This window comes from Cucurbita maxima, unplaced genomic scaffold (genome assembly GCF_002738345.1).
Source record: "Cucurbita maxima cultivar Rimu unplaced genomic scaffold, Cmax_1.0 Cma_Scf00012, whole genome shotgun sequence".
In the NCBI taxonomy this organism is placed as follows: Eukaryota; Viridiplantae; Streptophyta; class Magnoliopsida; order Cucurbitales; family Cucurbitaceae; genus Cucurbita; species Cucurbita maxima.
In genome coordinates this window covers 1,724,954-1,748,808 of record NW_019272028.1, presented here as the reverse complement: position 1 = coordinate 1,748,808, position 23,855 = coordinate 1,724,954, and the positions used below count along the sequence as shown (strand labels likewise).

Below are 23,855 nucleotides of genomic sequence, written 5' to 3'. Positions count from 1 at the left end.
CTCCTTTTTCTAATAATAAAATTAGAATATGTGACGGTTGACTGATTCTAATTTAATGCATAGATAGATGTTTGAGGGAAAGTGAAATCCTTATTAATCTTTATAGATATGGTAAGGATATATACAATTCGACCTTGCTTAATAGAACTATGTACTGAAGAATATCGATTGAAAATTCGTAATACATTAATGAATTGTTCCTTCAAAGAAAGAGTAGAATTATATACGATCTGCTAGCTGGGGGAATCGTTCCAGAAGCCAAGTCACACCTCTAATGATCGTCTGTATGGTAAGAAAATGAACCAAATTACTAGAAGCACAAGAACTCAGAAGGTAGCTTCTAAATGGGTATTTACACTGTGAATTATCCAGATCCATGTGATGCAAAGAGAAACAAGAATAAGTTGAGTGAGATAGCAATTGCAAACTAAGATGGGTATGAAGCAGAAGAGAATTGATCAAATCCAAACTAAGATGGGTAGAGCACTCGAACTAGAACAACTTTCTAAAGGCTTAAAAAATATTTTTTAAATGTTTTTAAGCTCTTAGAAGGTGATTCCATGGAAGCTATGATGCTAGTAAACTACAAACACCCTTAACCACTCCATAAAGTCAAAACTCCATATCAAAGCCTCCTTCAACCGATCTCGGGCTTACTTGTAACAGTCCAAGCCCAAGGTTTTAGATTATCCTTCCGAACTTCCTCTCAAAGTTTTTAAAATTCGTCTACGGTAGAAAGGTTTCCACCCTCTTATAAATAATGCTTCGGTAAATGAAAAGGTAAGATGTAAGATGTGTTTCCCTCGTCACAATCTAATCTAACAACTACGATAAGATAAACACAGGAGGCACAGCTGACCAATATTTATGAACAAGAAAGAAAGAAAGAAAGAAAGCAAGCAACATTAACATACCAAAGCCATCTCTCCAGGCTTCAACGCAGGCTCAACGCTGTCTCGTGCATAGCTGTTAATTGAGACAACGGCGCAGTAAAAAGGATGAAGTTAGTACCAGTAGAGACCAATTTCAAGCTTCATCTTTGTATACTCAACACTATCTCATGCAACTTACATTATTTGTCTCTTCTTGGCATCACCAACAACCAAGCGATAAAAGCTGCATCCCTTGCTGAAAGGAAACTCTTTCCCTTTCCATTCTGTAATCAATTCCAACATTTTTCATAATGATTTTCTAATTTGAACTGTATCCGAAAAGCCAAGAAAAAGGAATACCTAAATGCCAAAGAACACCCACAGCTGATGAATCTTGGGTGGATATATCGTCAATAACAAACTGGAGATCCTTACTGATGGAATCGTTGAACTTTTTGAAGAAAATCAGAATGTCCTGCAGCATTTGGACAGAAAATCGCAAAAATCCCAAACGATACGATGGCAGAAGAGATTGAGAAGGCCGACGGGTACGTACCTTGCGGCCGACGAAAGGGCGAGAAAAGATAAGGTCCTCGTAAACGCAATTCTCAGCGATGAGATCCTCGACGGAGGCGAGGTCGTGGCGGTTGACGCCATCGTAGAATCCCCTGACGACATCGGAAGCGGATTGCAGGGTGTCAACCGGATTATTTGAAGAAGAAGACGAAGATGAGACGCGAAGAGGGAAACAGAGCGTGGTTCTGGGAGTTCGAGTGAGAGTGAAAGATTGGGAGATTAGAAGAGGAGGAGGAGCAGATTTCTTGTGGTTGAAACTGAGAGGCGATTGGAATGGAGATGGAGGCGATGGAACTGAGCCCATCGGTGGCGCAATTGAACGGAGCTCCACTGATGGATCGATTTTGTTCAGTGAGTACTTATCCATCTATTTTTTTATTTAATTATTTTTCAATAAATTCTAGAGAGAGAGAGAGAGAGACGGAGAGATATAAGAAGAAATCAATATGAAATTTCAACAATAATCCATAATCAAAACAAACGCATTCTATCACAAATAACACGAAATCTTCAAGATGACGAAGAAACAAGAAGCCATCGATCCGACAAATCCCAAACTACAACAGGATTGAAGCAAAACCCCACACAGCTAATGGAGTAAATACGAATTTCAGAGATCCTAGTGACGAAGTTCGAATCCTAGCAGCAGAGGATTTCTCGGAATTAGGGGAGGTGGAGGAAGCTTCATCTTGGGCCATCACCTTCACGATCATTCTCTGTCCCCTCTCGCAGTGTCCATTGGCGCCGCTGATGAAGTAGAAGGTCCCCGATCGGCCGAAATGGAACACAGTGTTGCCGGTGTTGGAGAAGAAGCTCGGCTGTGTGGAGTTGCATCTCTTGTACTCTTCTTCTGTCACTTCCATCACCGAGTCCTTCTTGTACCGGAAACCTAATCCGCAAAACAAGAAACAAACATAGAAAATGTTAATGCAGAAGGGAAGTTTAATCGGACGGTGTTGTTGAGATGATCGGGACTCACGGACGGAGTCTTCAGCTCGGAATCTGTTTTCCGAGGCCCAGTCGTTGTAGATTCTGGTGTCGTTGGCCGGCGGAACCACCCAGCCTTTGGTGTCACCCACTTGAAACTCAAAAGAAGCGACATAGGAGAGGCAGGTGGTGAGAAGGAGCAGAGTTGTGAAGAAATTCATCGAGTTGGAAGCCATTGATGGTAGCTTTAAGGAGTTGAAACTTGGAGCGAATAGAACAGTGGATGACGATGGAAGCTTAGGGGAGGAGGGAATTTATAGTGAAGAAAATGGCAGTTGAGGGGAGTTTGAATATTGCTAGTGATGGAGAAACAGGGCGGTTGGCGGTTTTGGAAGTGTGCTTGAGTTTGTTCATCCATGGCTGATGGCACGTTCTGGCTACGATTTCGGGAAATGGGCTACGAATCGTTCTGGCTTTTCCTGTTCGGATCGTGGTAAAGCAGAAGAAAATCAGAGTAATTCTTCTTCTTCCTCATCTTCTTCTTCTTTCAGAGAATTTCTGACTTTCTGGGTTCGGAACAATTTTACTGAAAATGCTGTATATAGATAGATATGAACTGATGTAAAAGTTGATTACAATTACCCTAAGAAGACAATGGCTGAATCATATTTCTTATGTAATACAATTCAATAGTCAATCTTCTAGAACAAAGCTAAGATTTCAAGGACACTCATGAACACTTAGATAGCAGAAACTGAAAAGATTACAGTTGAAGAAAGCTAAGTTAGTTTGCTTTCCACATCTTTTTCAACTACATTTGGTTCTTGATCGGTCTCATCATTTCCTGTTTTGTTTTTGAAGGATATCTGGCTTAGGAACCTCCCAATGGCACTTTGTGATTTCGAAATTTTCCTTCTACTACTTGGTCTGCTTCTATCATTCTTCTTGATGATATCTTCATAAACAGCATCAACAAGACTAGCAAACCGGCGTTTAAATGTCGGAAACCTTGATATCAATCTGGTAATCCCTCGAAGCCTTCATGGTAGACAGAAATAGCTCCTGTTATTACTGAGAATTACCAGATTTCATTGGATGATGTAGCAAGATTTTGCAGGTACTTACCTTCGAGCCAAAGCCTCAAGTTCGGCACACTTGCATTTGGATTCTGGTGGCAGGCTGATGTTGGAATCTTTCATCCTGATGGGATCATCACCCAGCAGAACTAATCTAGAGAGGTACTCCTCTTCCTGCTCAGACATATTTATTGCCTTTATTTGTTCTTTGATGATTAATAGAGGGTTCAGAAACCAATCATAGAATATGTCTTGAGGTCTGTTTTCACTAGTAATCTCCGTAGCTTCATCACCTAAATCAATGAAAACCCGAATAGTTTTGAACATTTTGAGATTCTCAAAGTCACCAAAAAGGAGAAATGAAACTTACTCAGAAGTAATCCAGCTGAATCGGCTTTTGCTGATCGAATGATCGTCTGAAGAAGACAGTAAGCTGGTAAGCCAATGCTAAGAACTGTAGTGTCATTATTGGATTTGGCATGTTCAATATCTTCAAGCGTTATTAATCCCTTGGAGACAATAAGTATCCCTTGCCGCTTACACTCCTTAGAAAAATTATCGAGAAGCTACAGAAGAGAGCAGGGATCGAACTTCTGAGCTCTAAAGAACAACACTATTCAAGTATTCATAATGAAAACTAAGTACCTCCAAAGGTTTTAGCTCAAGCATGATGTTCTTGACCAAATCTGTAAGAGAGGGACAACGTCTAACAGATTGAGCTTCTTGTGATTTATCCGGTGGCTGCATATCCTTCTTCCGATATATCGGTCTTTTCGTATTGAAAAAAACATGGAAACAATATTATGTTCTGTTGTGCAGTTAAAAGAGTGGTTTTTTTTAGGGTAGGAGAATACCTGGGAAAACAGGAGCCATTGGCCATGTCTAGGACGTCATTGCTGTATTCGTCGTAAATGGAGATGGATGCCAGAATATAGCAAAGCCCCAACCAAAAAGAAGATTCCTACAACTCAAACACTAGCAGTTAATAACGAATCTAACAATGACTTCTGCTGCTTTCACTGACTCAAGTATAATGATTGAGAAAAGAGAGATTGATTGTGTGAGATCCCTTATTGGTGGAGAGTGAAACGAAGCATTTCTTATAAGGGCGTGGAAACCTCTCCCTAGCAGATGTGTTTTAAAAACCTTGAGGGAAAGCCTAAAGAGGACAATATCTGTTAGCGGTGGGCTTGAGCTGTTATAAATAGTATTAGAGCCAGACACTAGGTGGTCGAGGACGCTGTGCCCCAAGGGAGGTGGATTGTGAGATCGCACATCGTTTGGAGGGGGGAATGAAATATTTCTTATAAGAGTATGAAAATCTCTCCTTAGTAGATGCATGTTAAAAACCTTGAGGGAAAGATCGAAAGGAAACTCCCAAAGAGGACAATATCTGCTAGCGGTGAGCTTAGGCCGGTACAGATTGCCTATGGGAACAAATCATGTGGTTCTGCATTACACAGGAGCTGAAGACTAGTTGAATTAACTTAGCAGCAAAAGGAGAAAATCTTAGCAACAGCTCAGCCGTGAGTACCATCGACGTTAAACTTATCAAAGATGGAAAGAACTATTAAAGGATCAAGGGAACTATTTGGAACCTGATAAACGATGACTCCTGCATAAGCACCAAGGAAAATGCTGGAGATGATAGATCCAACCAATGCACCCACAACAGCTAATGGCCAGAGTAAGATAGCAAGCCCTGCAAATGGAACACAGATTGTCTCCGAAAATGGACCATTTCGACCGATAAGATCGTGGAATAAACGACGCCACCCCTTGATTAGCATAAAAGGGCATTTATACAGGGCAATGAGTAAGATGACTGGTGTATCAACCACGGAACCAAGAACTCCAACTATGGAAGCACAAAGGAAATCAAACAGTCTGCAAGAAACCAACGAAAAGGTTAAGCCCTGACTTTTGCTTTTATCATTAGTCTTTTGGAAGTAGCTGAGATAATCAGAAGTAAACAGCCTCCGGGTTCCCTATACGAATGACACCAACAAACCTGATATCATAGTATCCAGCCTCCGGGTTTCCCTTTTGTAGCAGTTCCTCCAAAGTGGAGAAGTAAGAATGTAAACAAACATCCCGAAAATCACCGATAACCATGAAGGACCCTTTTATGGTATCCCAAGTTCCATCCTGAAATTCATTGGAGAAATGAAATCAAACAAGCCCACCATTAGCAGACATTATCCTCTTTTGGCACTTTCTCTGTGATATTGTCTTCTTTTTGGACTTTCCCTTCTAGGCTTCCCCCCAGGTCTTAAAACGCGTATGCTAGGGAGAGATTTAATTTGTAACAACCTAAGCTCATCGCTAGCAGATATTGTCCTCTTTGGGCTTTCCCTTCTGGGCTTCCCCTCACGGTTTTAAAATGTGTCGGATAGGGAGAGGTTTCCACACCCTTATAAGGAATGTTTCGTTTCCCTCTCCAACGATATGGGATCTCATAAAAAGTAACAAAGTTCGAGCAGAAATACGTACATATAGACAGTGGAATACTTTATCAGGCTGGTCTTGTTTAGCAGCATTAAATGTAGCCATTAATGGAGAAAGAAAGCCGTAAACTGCTCCACCTATAGTGCTTATAACAGCACCAAATTCAGGCCACAGAAGCAGTAAAACAGGCAGTACACAAAGGCATAGAATGAGTTTAAGACCCCAACCAAGTTGTTGAGCTCTGCCAAATAGAGGATTGTAACATTAGAAAGACCACTCTTTTTTCCCTCAATCCATTTTGAGAATGGAAAGCAAAGGGTTTAGAGATGAGACCTTAGAATGCAGTAATATGTCCTGAAAGTTTGGATTGGCCAAAGAACCATTATTAAAGAAGAATTTGCCAATGTCATGATAAGGCTTGTTAATGGACTAATCATCGCACCTGAAATGAGTGGCAGGATTCAACTGTTAAAAAGCTTCAATCATGAAACTGCACAGAATCCCCAAAAAGAATGTAATCGAAGCTCACCTTTGGTAATACCGAGAAGAAAAAGAACAGTGAAGCTAGGTAGATTGCAAATGAAGCTCCACATAAAGGGCACAGCTCCATTTGGAGCTTCAATGGCTACCTTCTTCCCCAACTCCTCAATCCCCTCGGACGTCTCCAAATCTCTGCCCTCCATTGAGGAATTAACCAAAAATCTTTCCTCAAACCCAAGTTACAATTCCTCCGCCATTGCAAGCATTTGAAGGGAAATATAAAGGGCAGAAGAGAAATGAAGAAGAAGAAAAAAAACAAGAAAGAAGGTTTCCAGCACATTCGAACAGAACTTGCACAGTTCGCAAGTCACTCTGTTTCAGAAACCAAATCACGTGGAGCTCCATTGAAGAAGACCTTGTTTCATTCATTAGTGATGGTGATTAGACATGGGTTTTAAAGACCATAATTTGAGAAACACCCAGATCGAGCTCGACAGACGCCATGAAAGAAACTATTCAAGATCACGATCTGGGAAAGGGATGGCATCGCAAGCACGTAGCTACAGCACAGTCGCTCTAGCGAGGATCAATCAATTCAATGCTCGTTTCTCAATGAATTATCTGTTTGTTTATCGAACAAGTAACGATTTGAATTCAAACATCCTAGCATAAATAAGCAACATGCTCATCTTTGTGAATAGTTCAAACAGCCCCATCCATTTCCATAAGCCTTATTATAATTGAGTTCAACCATATTGGTAGCCCTTGAATGTTTAGCTTTAAAGCTCACTTTCCATCAAAACTTCTATAACCTCACTTCGAATTTTTTAAAGAGATGATGAGCTTTATTGATACCCAAATTTGGTATATGGTATTAATGGTATACAAAACAAAGAGTAACTTACCAAAACAGGAGTAACTAGCTTTGGTAATGTTGAGTGTCAGGTTATGCTTGTTCAAGACGTGTTATCTATGATCGTGTGTCGGATGTCCCAATCATGTTTGTCCAAGATGTGTTGTTCATGGCCGCATGTCCATTCCAAACCCATTCTACCTACTTTTATATGTAGTTAGGTCATTATTATTTTTGTCATGTCAATATAGGAGTGCAAAATCATTCACCGAAATCATGTCTATACCTGTCAAGGCTAAAATACTCCAAATTGTACTATAGATATGATGTAACTAGTTGCCAATTTTTCTTACTCGGGTAATATGCTATCAAAGCTATAGTTGTTGTTCATTCGCTTTTAGCCTATAACATTTTTTTCTTTCAAATTGTTTTCAACACATTTCCTCGTTAACATTTTATAAAATATTTTTATCAAATGTGACTCGAGACTTAATTATACGTCAAGATTGGCCGCAAAGATAGATTTTCACACAGTTGACTTATTCTTCTAGTTAAAACAAGTATCACACCATCGTTACTGCAAGAGTGATGTTGTGACACTAAGCTACCTACACTTTCACGCTAAAGTTAGAACTAGAAATCGAGTTTACAGAGAGCTTAAAAAGTGTAAAGTATGTGTTAGGCAAAATACCTTCCAATATCATCACAATTTGTATTTTCTTCTCTGGTTTGACACTCATTGAGAATTTCACTGGGTTCTTGGATCTTTATTATTACCAAACGCTTCTACTCAATCATCCCCTTTGAGCTCAATGAGTCCTTCAATGCCAACACTTGATTTTCTTTCTCATCCTAAAGGTTAGTTTTGTTTCCAGTATTGTCAGAGTGTCTGCTGATTGACTCTATGAGGTATTGGTTGAATGAGACCAGCCAAATTAGTCTAAGTCAACCCCTCAAAAGGGTCATTCAAGCCAACTTAGTTCAACTCGTTAAAGGTTAGCCTTTCCAACCTAAACTTGAAGGATCTACATTCTAGGCTTCATGAGGAATGTGCTAAATAGGTTCGACTTGGTTTGTTAGATTGACATTTCTAGAATCCAATTGGTTTGCGCTCCACATAACTTAACGATAATCCTACTCTTCTTGAGCTATATTTATTCAACCTTATGGTTAAATTCACCCCAAACAAGCCCATTTAACGTAAAAATAAATGTATTAATTAAAAATCTAGACTTTTCATAAACATTTACCTTTTCTTCCCAATCTAATGAAACCAAAACATCAAATAATAATAAAAAAATTTAAAAAAAAAAAAAAAAAAAAAACAACAACAACACAAAAAATGAATTAAAATAAGAGAATAGCTCTAATGAGACAAAGTTGTTCAAATCTCCTATGGTTGAAGTATATCTATTATTTATAATTCAGAAAATGCCAAATTTATTTTTCTGAAAAATGCAAAAACTGTCTCTTTTTTTTATGTACTTAAAATCTCGTATCATAAAAGAAATATTGTAATTAAGTATATTTAATGAACACATCTATGATGGATTACAATAAGATCCAAAGAAGAACACAAAATGACAGATCCATCGTGAAAACAATTGCATTCAACCGTAGATTCCAAGAAAGATACACACAACACCCACTAATTAAACACATTGAACTAAACAATTTCGAACCCAAAACCCATCTTCCCCAGTAGCTGAAGAACGCCAAAAATCTTTTGAAAACAGAAACAAAAAAGCTATAATCATAATCAAACAACAACCAAATCTTATGGGATACGTAAAATGGAATCCTTCTTGTTCTTCCATTTTTTCATACACGTGCTCTCTTTCCAAATTTCAATTATGTTCATGTGTTTTTCAGAATCTTGTTTTTATTTCATTTCTTCTCTCCATATATTCTTAGGTATCTCCAGATTTTCTTCTCTCCATTAATGCTTTAATTATTATTTCATATCATCCTATTCTTTAATATTCATATCGTTACTGATATCGTAACGAAAAAGGGTTTTGAGGGTGTGAGGCAATGGACAACATTCATGTCGTTCCACCACCGAATGTTCTTTGGTTGTTCTTAGCTTAAAAAAAATTGAAGAACAAGCAAGGAGAAGGACAATAATTGATGATGATTAAGGCATTTAGTGTTATAATTTTGGTGTTAACAATGATGGAGGTAGTAGCTGCAAAAAGTATTGCCCACAATCCCAACATATGGGGCCTCAAATCTCATCATCTCTTCTCCTTTTCCTTAAAAAACAAAACATCCCATGCTCTTTTTAAGCTCTTCCTCCCTCTCCTTTTTGTCCTCAGACCTTAAACAAACTTCTTTTCTAAATTTCATCCCATCAATTCTCCTTCAAACACAAGATAAATCACATCCTTAATAAACCCACAAGAATGGTTGGAGGGTTTTGTAACGACCCAAGTTCACTTTTAACAGATATGCCATTTTTATGCTTTCCCTTTAGAGTTTTCCCTCAAAGTTCTTAAAACGAGTTTGCTAGGGAAAGGTTCCATACTCTTGTAACAAATATTTCGCTTTTCAGTTTTACAATTGTATATATAACATCTAGAAGGTTGTTAGTTAGAGTATCAATTTGTGAAGTTGGCTTGAAAATTACTTGATGTTGGTTGTAATTATGAAGAACAAAGCATTGATTGTAAAAGCTATATAAGTAAAGATTTTGAAGGTTGCAAGTAAAGACATAGGAGTGGACTTGGTGATTGTCTTTAAAGGTGAAAGAAAGTGGAGTTTTTTGCTTTCCCATCTCACATGGGTTGATACCCTTTTCATTATCCAACCACCTTTATAAACAAATCAAAATCACCTAATTATACCAAAAACCCAACTTTATGCTACAACTAATTATATTGTATGTACAACTCACACAAAACCCCTAAATTCGGGTTTGGTAGATATAAAAAACTATCGAGTATGCTACAAGAAAGAAATTCAGAATCCCGTCTTCTTTTGAGCTGTTCAGCTCAAACAAGTGCTTCTAACATAAGCATAATTCAATAGTAATCGATATTTGTTTATGCTTCTTCCTTTCTAGATTGATAGCGATGGTTCGAATTCAAAGACTAGAAAAAAAAAAGACAGGTTTCCTAACCTTGACCTAAAATATATTTTGAGACCCCAATACATGAGGGTTGTTTGGGTTGTAAACAAGAGCTATCAAACCCCAAAAGTGATTTATATATGGCCCGCTAATCAAGCAAGCGTGTTCCCAAGTACCCACCCCCATGTGCTGCTTTCACTATCCATGAAATCAGCTCTATATTCCTCTATCAAAACTCCACATGTCGTTTTCTCATTCGTCATTTGCTTATCAATCTCTTCGCCGTCCACATCGTCTTTTCTTATCTCTTCTTATCGGTGTTTCATCATTTCAAACTCCATGATTTGGGTCGTCCGACTTTATCTTTATGTAACATTCTTTACGGGGATGTGAGAATTCATGGGAGATTCCACATCGGTTAGAGAAGAGAACGAATCATTTTTTATAAGCATGTGCAAATCTTTTCTTAGCAGACAGGTTTTAAGAACTTGAGGGAGAAAGTTAAAAGGGAAAGCCTGAAGACAACAATATTTACTAGTAGTGAGCTTGGACTGTTAAAAGTCGAGCTTTTAACCTTTTGTTTGATGATACATGTAACATGGGCTTTTGAAAACAATAAAGATACGAGAATTCGAACCTTTAATCTTTTGGTTGATTGTCGTTTGTTTTAATAAGCTAATTGTTAATATTGGTGTAACATGGGCATTTGAAAATATTTAAAAAAAATCAAAGAATTAAATAGAAAATATGATACTTTAATCAATTCTTCTTTTTTTTGCTCTTCGTTTGTCGTCACATGTGTTATCTCCCATTATATAATAACCTTCACCATCTCCATCCTTTTGAGTTGAGAGCAAAAGGATAAAGAAGCAAAGATGATGAAGCTCAGGTCAAAGAGGTTCTGCAGAAGCTCCACTTTCAGGTTTGGAAGCTTTGTCAGCAGCTGCAACAACAAGATCAAAGTCGCTGATGACCACGATGAGGACGACGGCAGCCTGACTGAAATCAAGTGGGAGCTCCGGCCGGGAGGCATGCTGGTGCAGAGGAGAGAGATCGCCGGTGGATCCACTTTGACCGGAGAAGAAACCATCACTATTAGAGTCTCAACTGTCTCGCAATTCCATCAGATTTCTGTCGAACCCACCTCAACTTTTGGTAAGTTTCAATTCTACGTCGACTAATTTAGGGAATGATCATGTGTTTAGGAATACATTTCCACTAGTATAAGGTATCTTGAGAAGCCCAAAGTAAACCGTGATAGCTTATGTTTAAAGTGGACAATATTATACCATCGTGGAGATCCATGATTTCTAACCAACGCTCAAATAAAAGTCAAAACTTTGGTGGAAAATTAGATGGGTTTTGTTTGAATTTCAATAAAAATCAAAACTTTCATGAAAAATTTGATGGGTTTTGTTTGAATTTCAATTTGGATTATAAAGTAATTGATGGGTTTAATTGTGTGATTTTGTCAGGGGAATTGAAGATGATTCTATCAATGGTGAGTGGGTTAGAACCAAGAGAGCAAAGATTGCTATTCAAAGGGAAAGAGAGAGAGGACGGTGAGTATCTACACATGGTTGGAGTGGGAGACAAAGACAAAGTTCTTCTTCTCCAAGATCCAGCGATCAAGGACAGGAAGCTTCATGGGTTGGCCGCAGGGCAGCCAATTAGTGTATAATAATAATACAATTAGTATCAATTAATCCAAAAACAAGCATGTTTTTGATACCACTAACCCTCAGGAAAATGGCAAACTGTTTGTCCTTGAAGGCCTTTTGTTTTGTTTTGTAAGAATTGTGGTGGTTTTTAAGTATAATGTTTGAGCTATAATACAAAATGGCTCGTCTGTAATGTGCTGATGCTTGTCTGAGTCATTATGTTTGTTGATTTTTGTATCCAAACAAAGATTGATTCTGAAAGAATGCATCTCCAGATCTCCTATACCTCTTTCTTCTTCTAACATCACTGTCATGAAATTAATATTAAAATTTGTTTAGTACAACAAATGTAAGCATTTGGATCTCCCATTTTGTAACGAGTAGATGTGTTTTATCGTTAAATTATGTTCGAATCAATCAAGTATTAGAAATTGACAAATAATCAAACTATACTCTAAATGTTTGATTCTTTAAGCATCTTAGTTTGTAGATACATAATAACTAACTAAGTCACTTTACGAGAGATGTTCATTTAACTTGTAGATTTATGGCATGCGGCAATACACACTAAACGAGATAACAATTGTGGTAGTCCAAGTCCTCCACTTGCAGGTATTATCCGCTTTGATCTGTTACGTATCGCCGTCAGTTTCACAGTTTTAAAACGTGTCTATTAGGGAGAGGTTTCCACATGCTTATAAATAATGTTTCGTTCTCCTCTCCAATTGATGTGAGATCTCACAATCCACTCCCCTTGGGATCAGCGTTCTTGTTAGTACACTGATCAGTGTCTAACTCTAATGCCATATGTAACAACCCAAGTCCACCACTAGTAGATATTGTCCACTTTGGTACGTTACATATTGCTGTCACAGTTTTAAAACGTGTCTGCTAGGGAGAGGTTTCCACATCGTTATAAGAAATGATTTGTTCTCCTCTCCAACTGATGTGAGATCTTACAGTAAATCTCTATTTAAACGACTCTCGTATAAACAAATGAGTTTTTTTGCGATGATAAGTAATTAAATAGGAAACAGAGACAGCAAAGGGTAAGACTTCCTCGTCCCGCTTGGCCACGTAAACATCTTTAGTTGTAACGAACGAGTAGCTAATAGTTTCATATGGTTAAGGGTTGGTTTTTAATAAAAATATTAAACCCAACAACTTAATATAAAATTTTAAGAATTAAATCTTAAGCAAAAGGGAAGTATGTAAAGGCAGACAAAAGTAAATTTAAAATAACTTCTTTCTTTTATTTAATGATTAAAAATAAGTAATGCTTTTAGTTTTGTTTGTTGTGCGTGTAATTTGCAGTGACCCACACGTGCACGCGTGCGGGGGTTAAAGTTGTCAGCGATATTTTTATTTAATGCCTTTTCCCTATTTCTAAATTGCTCTCACAAAAAGTTAAATTCAGATCAATTACTAATTAATATCTTTCATCTTTTTTTATTTTCTTTAATCATTATTCCTAAACAATGATTTTCATTTTCGTTTTTTATTTTTTATTTCTTCGTTAAATATATATATATTTAATAGTTTTTTTAATTTATTTTATAAGAGTTCTAATATCGTTAAAATCATTAGATAGTTAAATCTACGTTTAATAAGATAAGTCCAAAAAAAAAAAAAAAAAAAACCAGTGATCATCAATAATCGAAACATAATATCTAAAACTCATTTTTGTAAATAGAGAAAATTCTTAAACGGCTCAAGCATGTATAAATTCAAAGATGGAGTAGTCACGCCACTATCGAGTTGAGGTGGTCGGTATCTCCATAAAGTAATCAATAGTGTTGTCATTAATTTTCGACCTCATAATTCAGACATAGAACATAAAAATCTTGAACATCCATAATAATTTTTTTTTTTTTTTATCTGTGCACGGATATTCATTTCTAGTTGATATTGATAAACATTTTTATTTAGCATTAATTATATTTTCTTAAAGCAACATGATCTTTAAGAGGGGAAAAAAGTCATTGAAATTGTCGAAAATAAAGAAAAGAAAAGACATTTCCCTGAATGCCCTTATCTCCAAATAATGTCTCTAAACCTTCTCAGTTTCTTTTCACAAAGCGACCCTGCAAGAGGGAGGGAGAGGAACGTCATTTCATGCTTGGATAAAAGGAATTAGTTTCTAATCAATATATATATAAAATAAATAAATAATAATAATTAATATCTTTTTCGTAACCATTCCTATCACAATTTGTATCAGTAGAGAGAAGATTATCCTCACATATCAATAGAGTCGTTCCAACATTTTGTAGTCATTTTAAGTCATTAATTGATGGTATAAATAGTAACTTTCAATTTTGTAAGTTTTTTTTAGTCATTCTATCTTCCAGATTACTCGGAATAATGTGTATATGATATGGGTTGAAAGTACCTTCATTCTTGGACGTTTCTCAGCATTGAGTTTTCTAACTTGATACCGAATGCGCTTGGAGAACAGCCTGCTCTGCCTTTTCTCTTTGTATCTCAAAACACTTGCCTCTCTGCCACCCACTTTCCATCCAATCTCCGGCACTTTCCACACATTTCCTCCTCCTTCGCTCCCCATTTTTGATCTCCGATTCTCCTCCCAAACACTCCCATCATCGTGAAGATTCGGCACAGTCTGCGGTGATTCCCCATTGATAAAAAGCGGAGCTTTATCCGACCAAGCGTTCAAAATCCCCTCGTAATCAAGCTTCAACCTCAGCTGTTTCCCCCTCATCTCCACCTTCTTCTTCTTTGTCGCCGTGCTCGTCACTTCCTCTACCTCCTCCTCCTCCTCCTCCGCCGCCGCCGCCGCCGCCGTCCATGACGGCTCCTCCTTCTTCTCCACTACCTCCGAATAACAAACCCACTTCTCCTCTGCCCCTGCCTCCCTCTCCCGACTCCTCATCGCCGTCCGTACAAGCGCCGCCTCCTCTGCTAAATTACGCGACTCTTCCTCTGACGACATGTCGTTGTGGTAAGTCGGAAGGAAACTCCCTAAGCTGCAGCAGCTGCTCACGACGTCGTTCTCGAACATCAGCGCCACGTTCTCCTCTCTGTCCTCCACCAAATTCTCCGGATGCAGGGGAAACAGAGTAAGCTGTTTCTGTGGCGGCGGTGCTGATGGGTCGTGTGTCATCGGGGAAATTTGGGAAATTTTGGGCGAAATGAGCTCCGATCGAAGGCTAAGAAATTTGGGTCGTCTTGTCTTGGTTCTGGATTTACGAATTGGGCGTTGGATTACAGAATCGTGGGTGTTTTGGTTGTTGATTGTGTTTGTGATGCACATTTCTGAGCCTCCAGAGTCCAAAAAACTGATGGACAAACAAATTTAGCTCTTTTGGGTAATCAAAATAGGTTTAAAAGGGGGAAAGGAAAAGCGAAGCCATGGAGGCAATAAGAGACGGACCCACTTGGGGGAAAAAGCGAAAAGGAAATGGGTTGAATGGAGATGAGTCAGCCATCTGATATTAAAACATGATGTGATGCATTTGGTCTCTTCACACGTGGAATGCAGGGATTGGGTGGCGATGTGGATTTTGTATTGCTATCCAGATTGCCCTTTGTGCCTGTGGATAGAATGTAGGGGGGTGTTTTTGTAATTTTGTTCATACACGATAAATATTTGTAGATCTTTGGAGTAATAGTATTCACAGGATGGTTGCTTTCACTCCTTCCCCTATGGAGAAATTATTTCAGTATGTACTTTGGGAGAATTGCTCGGGCCCACACGAATTTAAATTTTATATATTTGACAATTTTAAGGACATAATCATATCATAACGATCGGTTATTGAATAATTTTCGGGTAATTTACACACCCATTGACTTATTCGGTCTCCCTCTGGATCCTACCTAGTCCTTCATTTTCTTAATTCTTCTTTCCTTCCATAGTGCTGCTCCTCGTCGTAAGCTCACAGATGCACATGGAAGGAAAAACACAACATTATTCTTTCCTTCCATAGTGCTCTTTGACGGAAAGCTCGACAATATCTGCTAGTAGTGAGCTTGGGGCATTACAATGATTGATGGGTATAAAGCTCTGCGTCGAACTTCAGCTCTTGAGAGTTGGCCACGAGGCAACCGTCTCTAATGCCCCCATACTCTTGCTGCCCGTTCACTAAATTAACTAGGTTCAGGGATAAGTAGGTCAGCATGATTGACGGGTAAAATATTTAGTACTCATTCTGTTTTTGTCAGCGTGATTGGTGACTCAAAAACATAATTCCCCATATTTTTCCCATTACCTTTCACAATCACAAACATCCGAGTTTAACCAAATACTCTGCTTTGGCAAACCAAAAAGTTGGATGGAAATTAAACCAACACAAAAATTCAGATCTTCATAAACTAATAATAATTAAACTGCTCTTAATAAACAAAGCCCTTTTCTTCCTTCATTTTCGGTACTTGCAGTTATATGACCTTTCCTGTTATTACTAACTAGCAACGGGAGCCTCTGCGGCAGTTGAGGGCGCCGGCTGTGACCGTGATAGAACCAACCAGGGAGGAGGGTCTGGCGCTGAGACTGTAAGCTCTTGCGTAGCTGGACGCAGCGCCGGCGCCGGACTGGCGAAAATAGGCGCCGTTTAACATCATGTCGCCCTCTGACCGCCAGTTCCAGTGACGCCACTCACTCTCCGGCGCGTCCTCGTGCTTTGTCACCTCCTTTTGGTATCGGACGTCCGGCGCCAAAAATCTGTTGCCTTGACTGTATATAGTCGGTGAAGCACTCCCTCCAATTGCGTACATTTCCCAGTGGGTGTAATCGTTGTTCACCACATGGAAATACCCATGCCTGCATCTGCAAAATCATTCCCACAATTCAAAGACACCATTTTAGATGGAAACAAAAATTCACACATCAAAATTTTGATGCTTTAAAGTTGAATGGAATTAAGGGAGGTCTTTTCGATTCCATCATTCACCCTCTTCGGGACCCAGTGTCAACTCTGATATCATTTATGGCCGTCCAAGTTTACGGCTTAGGACAATGTCTGCTACTAACAGTGAGTTTGAGCTGTTACAAATGGTATCAGAGCCACCCACGGGATAGTATGTGAGGAGACTTCAAAGGAGTGGATTGTAAGATTCTTTAGAAGGGTGTGAAAAGCTCAAGTAGAACTTAATAGACTTGAACGGTTACGTATTACAATTTGATTTACCTGGGCATTCGTTGAACAAGGCCCTCACCAAAATGGTTGAAGGCAATAGTAACTTGCATATTCTTGTCTTGAGTGTAAGAGTCACTATGTCCCAACAGCATCACTTTATCATGATGCGTCATGTAATTATTCGAAATCGTGATCGCCGTGGAACCATGAATCGCGTCGATCAACCCATCGTTACAATTAGACAAAGAACAATGGTCAACCCAAATATTCTTCCCACCAAAGATCGACACTCCATCACCGTCTGATATAGTCCACCACCCGGAGTGCTGTGGGGAGTCCCGTATGTTACCATTCCCCCCTCTCTTACAGTCATGTATGTGGATGCCGTGGATTATGATGTTTGTGGCGTAGTGGATGGTGATGCATGGCCCACCTGCCACATGCACGCTGGCCCCACGCCCGTCGATGGTCTTGAACGAGTTCATCACTAGTTCTTGTCTTAGTTGGATTACCATGTCACGCTTGAAGATGATCCATAAGGGCTCGTTTTGGATGACGGCGTGGCGGAGGGTTCCTGGTCTGGGGTTGAGAGGGTCGTCGTCGCCCGCGTCTGTGACCATGTAGAAGCGGCCGTTTCTGCCGCCGATGGCGTTTTTGCCGAACCCAATGGCGCAGTCGGCTAAGCGCTTTCGGTTGGTTTCCCAATTGGGGTCGCATCTCCAGCAGTCGTCTATTGGGTTTCCTGTTCTACATGACAAATATCCCAAGTTTCTTCTTATTCTTGATTCATTGATGCTCCTGTCAATTTATAAATAAGACACATTATTAAAGACAACATTATGAGTACTTTATTTTCATAGGTATTGTTAGTAGTTATTGTCCAATTTGGTTCAATACGTATTGTCGTCAGTCTTACGATTTTGAAACGCATCTGTTAGGAAGAGATTTCTACACTCTTACGAGAAATGTTTTGTTCTTGTCTACAACCGATGTGGGATCTCACAATCCACCCCTAGAGGGGCCAACATCCTCGCTGGCAGACCACTCGATGTTTAGCTTTGATCCCACATTAGTTAGAAAAGGGAACGAAACATTCATTATAAGGGTGTGAAAATCTCTTCCTAGCAAACGCGTTTTAAAACCGTGAGTCTGACGATGATATGTAACGGGTCAAAAAGAGCAATATGTACTAACAATGAGTTTGAATTGTTACCGATGATCGTTATGTTGAAAGTGAATAATATCATACTATCGTAGAGTTTCGTGATTCTAATGTTCAAATGAGTGAATAACGAGTAAGAAATGAAGATTCACATCCATGTTTGTATTTGAAACACTAAAAACATGCAAGAAGAAACCACATTTTGTTAAAAGGGTCCAAATATTCCTCAAAACTGAACCATAAACAAGAAACGAAAAACAAAAACAAAAAATGTATACCTTTGAACTTGTTGAACGACAAGATGAGGATCTTGAACAGAAGCCAAGGAGGAATCAGTGAAGAAGAAAGAGAGTGGTAAAAGAAGCAAAAAGAAAAAGGAAGCCGCCATTGGAGAAGAAAACAAAGAAAAGGGTTGAAGAAGAAGAAGAAGAAGAAGAAGAAGAAGAAGAAGAAGAAGAAGAAGAAGAAGTGGTGGGTTTAGCCAAAATGGGATGAGTAGCATTATATAGAAATATAAAGCCGTCAGTAGAGGCGTGATTGTACCATAGATTACAGCCAGGTGGGGTCTCAAACATGATCGTAATTTCAGGTTTTAAATCATCTCTTCAAACCTCTCAAGTCAAATTCTTTTGACTTTCTGTCCTTCTCTCCTCTCTCTCTAGTTTAAAAAGGTCAAATTTTGATGTTATTATTAACGTTTTGGATCAAGTTAAGCTCCACCCCTTTGTCCTTGGGTGACTTTCGAGGGGGTTTGAGAGAATTTTTGGCTTTAGATTCACACCAAACCACCCATTCTGCTACTGTTTTAGGGTTTTAAAGTCTGTCAACTTGCTTAAAACGTACGGGAGAATGGAGAAAAATGTTTATGGGAGGCCGCACCACATAATATGAGATGTTCTAAAAATAATTTATTTTTGTATTTGAATTTGCTTCAATATTTAAAAAATGTTTCAATTGAATTTAATCTGAATTATTACCGTTATATTATAATTTGATGATACCAATGAATTAATCTTCTTTTTCTAGTAGGTTGAATTAGGACTTTCAATATAATTGAGTTCTAAACCTAATGTTCGGAGTTTGTTGACTATAAATCAATATACCATAAATTAGGTCTATCTAACTTATGGGCTTCATTAAATTAATTTAATACCATTGGTAAACTTTATTTTCTTTACTAAAAATATATATAATAAAAATATATCTGACTATTTTTATATAAAGAAAAAAAGTGAAATGGTTAGTTTTTAATTTCAATATTTTTAATACTATTGTCTATATTCATGTTTAGATTAATTATTTAATGATTTAAATGAATGAAAAAGTCGCTTATATAGAGAAATAAGATAATAATAAATAATAGAATCATAGTCTCTTAATTCCACCTCATCTCATTACATTAAAAAGAATTTAGAACACAATGACTCCAGCAATGGTCGCAACCGTGGTAGCAGACATCTTCAGGAACGAAGATCCACTGGCAGAAGCATCAGGGGCCGGTGCATCAGCAGCTTCCTCCTCGCTGGCTGGCCCTCCCGCAGTTCCGCTTGGAGAAGGTGGAGATGACGCCTCTGCATCGGATTCAGGGGCTGCGGAGGGGGACTCATCGCTGGCCGGCCCGGATGCAGGGCTGCCGGCAGGGGCATCAGCATTGGGGGCTCCGGCTTCGGCCTTGGGGGCACCGGCATCGGCCTTTGGGGCTCCGGCTTCGGCCTTTGGGGCTCCGGCTTCGGCCTTTGGGGCTCCGGCTTCGGCCTTTGGGGCTCCGGCTTCGGCCTTTGGGGCTCCGGCATCGGCCTTTGGGGCTCCGGCTTCTGCCTCGGGGGCATCGGCTTCGGCCTTGGGAGAAGAAGCAGCGCCTTTGGGTTCATCGGCAGCGGAGGAAGAGTTGGATGGAGCAGCAGCCGGGGTCTTGGCTGCGGCAGAGTCGGCGTCAGCGGGTGGGGCCTTGGCAGCAGAGGCAATGCCGAGGAGGACGGCGAAGAGAAGAGCGTGGAGAAGCAATTGGCGGGCCATTAATGGTGAATCGGTAAGGAGATGGGGGGAATCGAAGAGAAAAAGAGAGGAAGGGTTTTGGTTTTATTTAAATAGGATTCTGAAGGTCGCAGAAATCCTCTGTAAGGTATTATATAGAGAAAGACTGCAAGACCAGAGAATGAGTTTGAAGGAGGGAAGGGGAAGGGTATTTAAAGGACTTCAGGGCCCAACGGCGGAGGATTCAGTTTAGGGTTCAGAGGCTCGCCGGATTTGCCGGATTTCGCCATTTTCAGTTGGGATCTCTTCCCTACAGGCTACAATGGCGGGAGAGGGAAATTTGTTTAATCTTAAAAAATCAATTTTTAGTTCGTGGCTTTATGATCATATCAATTTTGATCGTGGCTTTATGATTTCTTTAATTGAACCCGGTTTTTCCTGGTTCGAGTTCAGTGAAAAACCAAAAATGCGAACCGTTGTTCATACAAAACCCCGAAACCCGCTTGTAGATAGTTCTGCAGCGACGCCGTGTTGACACTTGAAACTAAGAATGGCGGAAGAATCCACCCCGGAACCTGGATCGAATCGCTTGTATTCTGCCGTCAACGGCGGCCGGACGAAGGAAGAATGCGAGGATATGATTCGAAGAAGTCTCCGAAGTATGAACAACAAATCATTTATTTCCTGTTCTACTCGTCTCCTCAAAATTTGGAACCCGCGTATAAAATTGCAGGGTTTAGGGTTTTGCGACTTGTGTTTATTTGCTGAGAATTTGAAAATTAGAGCTTTCTTTTGTTTTTCTCGTACCTTCTTAACCGTTCTCTGCGACTCAAATGGGTCAATGATTCTATTTCTGTGTCTCTCAGCTCCGATGGTGAAATTCTTGATGGAGCATTTGGAGAAATCTGGATGTGGGATTGGGGATAAGTTTATTAAGGCTGTTCATTGCGATAAGCAGATCAGTGGTGGCTATGTTCGTGGTGAAGGGGTAATACTCATTATACTTTCCTCTCTTTGTTTCTGCTTATGGTTTGTTGATGAATTTGGATCTGGATGAGAATGTTGAAGACTGATTTCTTTATTGTGTCTACTTTCTTGCTTGTAGATAATGGTGTGTAGGAATCATATGAACATTCAAGATGAGGTTAACCAAGTTGTAATTCATGAGCTCATTCATGCTTTTGATGATTGTCGTGCGGCAAACTTGGATTGGGCTAATTGTGCACATCATGCTTGCAGTGAGGTATGAATCTGCAAATAGCCATTTTTTCCCAGATTGAGTTTCTTTTGTTCTGGTCTCTAGTTTTCCTTCTGGTAATTTTCTAACACATGTATTTGGAATTTAGATTCGAGCTGGACATCTAAGTGGTGATTGCCACTATAAACGAGAACTACTGCGAGGTTTTGTCAAATTACGAGGACACGAGCAAGTATGATTTCTAGAAAATTGTAGTTTAATTCTCTTGTTGGCATCTAAAAATGAGTAAAAGTTTCATCCTTCATGTTTTGAGATTTTTGAATTTCTGACATTGTTCATAGCCTCTTGCTTAAAATGGTGAAAAACATCCATGAAGTGTGCTTAGAGTAATTATAAATATATTCTCAGCGGATCAAGGACTAATGAACATGAACCACAGGACAGTAGTAAAGTTTTAGTGCTCTCTACTGATAGATAAGTTATATGATTAATAACTTAACACGTCCCAAGTTATTGTGTTACATTAAAGAACTTTTTTCATTATAGAATCTAAAATCTCTGTGTATGACCATGTCAACTTGAAGCTGATCTTGGCCATGAATACAGTTGATTTAACCATTCTTTCTTGCATCTTTTTGCTGATAATCGCTCTTGACAATGGATTATTTTGTGCTTAAGAATTTGCTTTTCCCTCAGCCCTTTGCTAAACTAGCTTATATATGAGCAGTGAGAGTAGAAGTTTTTCATGAAAGAAACATAATATTAGCAGAACATTTTAGGAAGGCTCTAATCTTGAAGTCATGTGATTGCATTCGTTTCTTTCTTTCCTTACTGGCCAATATTTCTAAGAGATCTAGGTTTGTTCAACCCTTAATGGATGGCTGCAATTGGGGGCCATTGTAACTCTTCTCACTGTCCTAGGAAAAGAAAACTCTTCTCACTGCCCTAGGAAAAGAAAACTCTTCTCAATGTAGATGTCGGTGAGGATATGATCGAAGGCGATGCACTAATGATAGAACAACATGTGCATGTGTGATATGATACAAACCAGCATTTCATATTCTTTTTGCCAACAATATTATTACCCTACTCTCGCTCGGATTCTTTTTCTTCTTGGTGCATTTCTGTTGGGCTCTTTCGGTTCGCTATTTGTTGACATCTTTTCTCAATTTGTGAAGGAGTGTGTGAGAAGAAGAGTGATGAAATCAGTGATTGCTAATCCTTATTGCTCGGAAGCTGCTGCAAGGGATGCCATGGAATCTGTCTGGGATGTTTGTTATAATGATACACAACCATTTGATAGAGCTCCCTGAACAAATGGATCATTGTCATGTCCTCTGCGGAGAACAAAGCAGCCACTGCTCCTATTTTAATGGTGCTGTGCCCAAAAGAGAAACAGGTTTTTTTGCCCAAAATTTGGATTCCATAAACTATAGAGTAAGTTCATTGTCACAAGCAGTTCGATCAATTACACGAACGATCGATGATTTTATTCGGATATAGACATTCTCATTTTTTGCTTGCATCTGTTCCAATACCCTTTTCATATTGATAACCTTATTGTATAATACATCTAAATTCCAGAATTTAACTTCTCTTAAATTACCATATTAATTGGTTAGCTATGTCCGTGTGAAAACAGTTTCTCTTATTCATTTTTACCATTGTATGGATAAGATGAAGATAGTTGGAAGACAGCATAGTTTTAAGGTCCCCTCCCATTAAATCTTGTTGCTCTTGTGTCTTTCATCCTTAGTGGCAATGGCAATGGCAATGGCAATGGCAATGGCAAGTGGAATAAGGGTATGGTGTTTGAAAAGACCCACAAGGACAACGATAGATATCTGTTCTTGTGCACCCAATACTACCAAAGAATGCCAGGTAACACTGATGTCCCTCATTGGATATCGATAGAAATATTGATGTATTGATGTCAAAGATAATTCTATTTATACTTTTTAAATATCTTGAAATACTAAGAGAAGATGATTGAGATCATTCGATAAATGTATAAACTTCAATCGTGAACACGGTTGAACTTGTGGGGTAGAGGAGTGGTTAAAACTAATATAATGAAGTTATTGCAATCGTCCAAATCCACTGTTAGTAGTAAATATTATTGACTTTGGTTCATTATGTATTGCTAGTTGTAAAACGCGATACTATGGAGAGGTTTCCACATGATTATAATAAATTTTACGGTTATTTATCATTATATATTATATATAATGAAGTATGTGAGCCAAACTCAGTGAGATACTTAGTTTTTAGCCCACCACCCATTTTCGTGTTGGTGGACCAAACTTCTGCTTAATTTTTCTTTTTTTTTTTTTGTCACACTTTCATCCTTTTAGATAAAAATAAAAACAACCCCGAACCTAAATTATCTAACTTCAAATTTTAAAATTTTTCCTACACAATTCGATCATAAAATAACAAAAGTTAGAAGTGTTTTTTTT

General features: G+C 38.8%; 8 protein-coding genes and 1 long non-coding RNA gene across 10 annotated transcripts; 3 read left to right on the top strand and 6 right to left on the bottom strand.

The window, feature by feature from the left end:
• Nucleotides 1-75: 75 nt before the first annotated feature.
• On the bottom strand, nucleotides 76-1,896 carry LOC111487838. 2 transcript variants are annotated; one of them, XM_023135387.1, is made up of 5 exons: nucleotides 1,429-1,889; nucleotides 1,233-1,347; nucleotides 1,072-1,156; nucleotides 915-966; nucleotides 76-282 (listed from the first exon to the last, which is right to left on the bottom strand). In XM_023135387.1, the coding sequence occupies exons 1-5, from the start codon at nucleotides 1,813-1,815 to the stop codon at nucleotides 220-222; spliced, it is 702 nt and encodes a 233-aa protein (XP_022991155.1). In that variant the 5' UTR covers nucleotides 1,816-1,889; the 3' UTR covers nucleotides 76-219. The 2 variants fall into 2 exon arrangements, with proteins under 2 accessions (XP_022991155.1, XP_022991154.1); XM_023135386.1 differs by having other exon boundaries at nucleotides 1,233-1,896.
• Nucleotides 1,897-2,005: 109 nt separating this feature from the next.
• On the bottom strand, nucleotides 2,006-2,614 carry LOC111487840 (mavicyanin). Its single transcript, XM_023135389.1, has 2 exons — nucleotides 2,428-2,614; nucleotides 2,006-2,337 (listed from the first exon to the last, which is right to left on the bottom strand). Exons 1-2 carry the CDS (start codon nucleotides 2,609-2,611, stop codon nucleotides 2,006-2,008), a joined length of 516 nt encoding a protein of 171 aa, XP_022991157.1. The 5' UTR covers nucleotides 2,612-2,614.
• On the top strand, nucleotides 2,497-3,635 carry LOC111487844. Its single transcript, XR_002719115.1, has 3 exons — nucleotides 2,497-2,889; nucleotides 3,237-3,398; nucleotides 3,493-3,635. It is a non-coding gene; the product is annotated as an uncharacterized LOC111487844 (long non-coding RNA).
• On the bottom strand, nucleotides 2,926-6,764 carry LOC111487843 (uncharacterized membrane protein At3g27390-like). The gene is made up of 10 exons (XM_023135393.1): nucleotides 6,429-6,764; nucleotides 6,233-6,341; nucleotides 5,945-6,140; nucleotides 5,463-5,599; nucleotides 5,050-5,338; nucleotides 4,306-4,412; nucleotides 4,097-4,220; nucleotides 3,822-4,017; nucleotides 3,501-3,744; nucleotides 2,926-3,413 (listed from the first exon to the last, which is right to left on the bottom strand). The coding sequence occupies exons 1-10, from the start codon at nucleotides 6,580-6,582 to the stop codon at nucleotides 3,155-3,157; spliced, it is 1,815 nt and encodes a 604-aa protein (XP_022991161.1). The 5' UTR covers nucleotides 6,583-6,764; the 3' UTR covers nucleotides 2,926-3,154.
• Nucleotides 6,765-11,127: 4,363 nt separating this feature from the next.
• On the top strand, nucleotides 11,128-12,248 carry LOC111487842 (BAG family molecular chaperone regulator 2-like). Its single transcript, XM_023135391.1, has 2 exons — nucleotides 11,128-11,457; nucleotides 11,778-12,248. The coding sequence occupies exons 1-2, from the start codon at nucleotides 11,178-11,180 to the stop codon at nucleotides 11,981-11,983; spliced, it is 486 nt and encodes a 161-aa protein (XP_022991159.1). The 5' UTR covers nucleotides 11,128-11,177; the 3' UTR covers nucleotides 11,984-12,248.
• A 1,623-nt stretch (nucleotides 12,249-13,871) lies between these two features.
• Nucleotides 13,872-15,640, bottom strand: LOC111487837 (zinc finger protein CONSTANS-LIKE 6-like). The gene is made up of 2 exons (XM_023135385.1): nucleotides 14,356-15,640; nucleotides 13,872-14,047 (listed from the first exon to the last, which is right to left on the bottom strand). The coding sequence occupies exons 1-2, from the start codon at nucleotides 15,235-15,237 to the stop codon at nucleotides 14,024-14,026; spliced, it is 906 nt and encodes a 301-aa protein (XP_022991153.1). The 5' UTR covers nucleotides 15,238-15,640; the 3' UTR covers nucleotides 13,872-14,023.
• A 515-nt stretch (nucleotides 15,641-16,155) lies between these two features.
• On the bottom strand, nucleotides 16,156-18,666 carry LOC111487839 (pectate lyase-like; the record flags this gene model as incomplete). Its single annotated transcript, XM_023135388.1, has 3 exons — nucleotides 16,156-16,752; nucleotides 17,114-17,860; nucleotides 18,503-18,666. Coding segments are annotated over 3 exons (1,272 nt in total), but the record flags the coding sequence as incomplete, so codon positions are not given.
• Nucleotides 18,667-19,634: 968 nt separating this feature from the next.
• LOC111487570 (tropomyosin-1, isoforms 33/34-like) lies at nucleotides 19,635-20,240 on the bottom strand. Its single transcript, XM_023135020.1, has one exon. The coding sequence runs from the start codon at nucleotides 20,238-20,240 to the stop codon at nucleotides 19,635-19,637; it is 606 nt and encodes a 201-aa protein (XP_022990788.1).
• Nucleotides 20,241-20,681: 441 nt separating this feature from the next.
• On the top strand, nucleotides 20,682-23,089 carry LOC111487709 (mitochondrial inner membrane protease ATP23). Its single transcript, XM_023135210.1, has 5 exons — nucleotides 20,682-20,857; nucleotides 21,065-21,186; nucleotides 21,304-21,441; nucleotides 21,545-21,628; nucleotides 22,575-23,089. Exons 1-5 carry the CDS (start codon nucleotides 20,749-20,751, stop codon nucleotides 22,707-22,709), a joined length of 588 nt encoding a protein of 195 aa, XP_022990978.1. The 5' UTR covers nucleotides 20,682-20,748; the 3' UTR covers nucleotides 22,710-23,089.
• The last annotated feature ends 766 nt before the right edge of the window (nucleotides 23,090-23,855 follow it).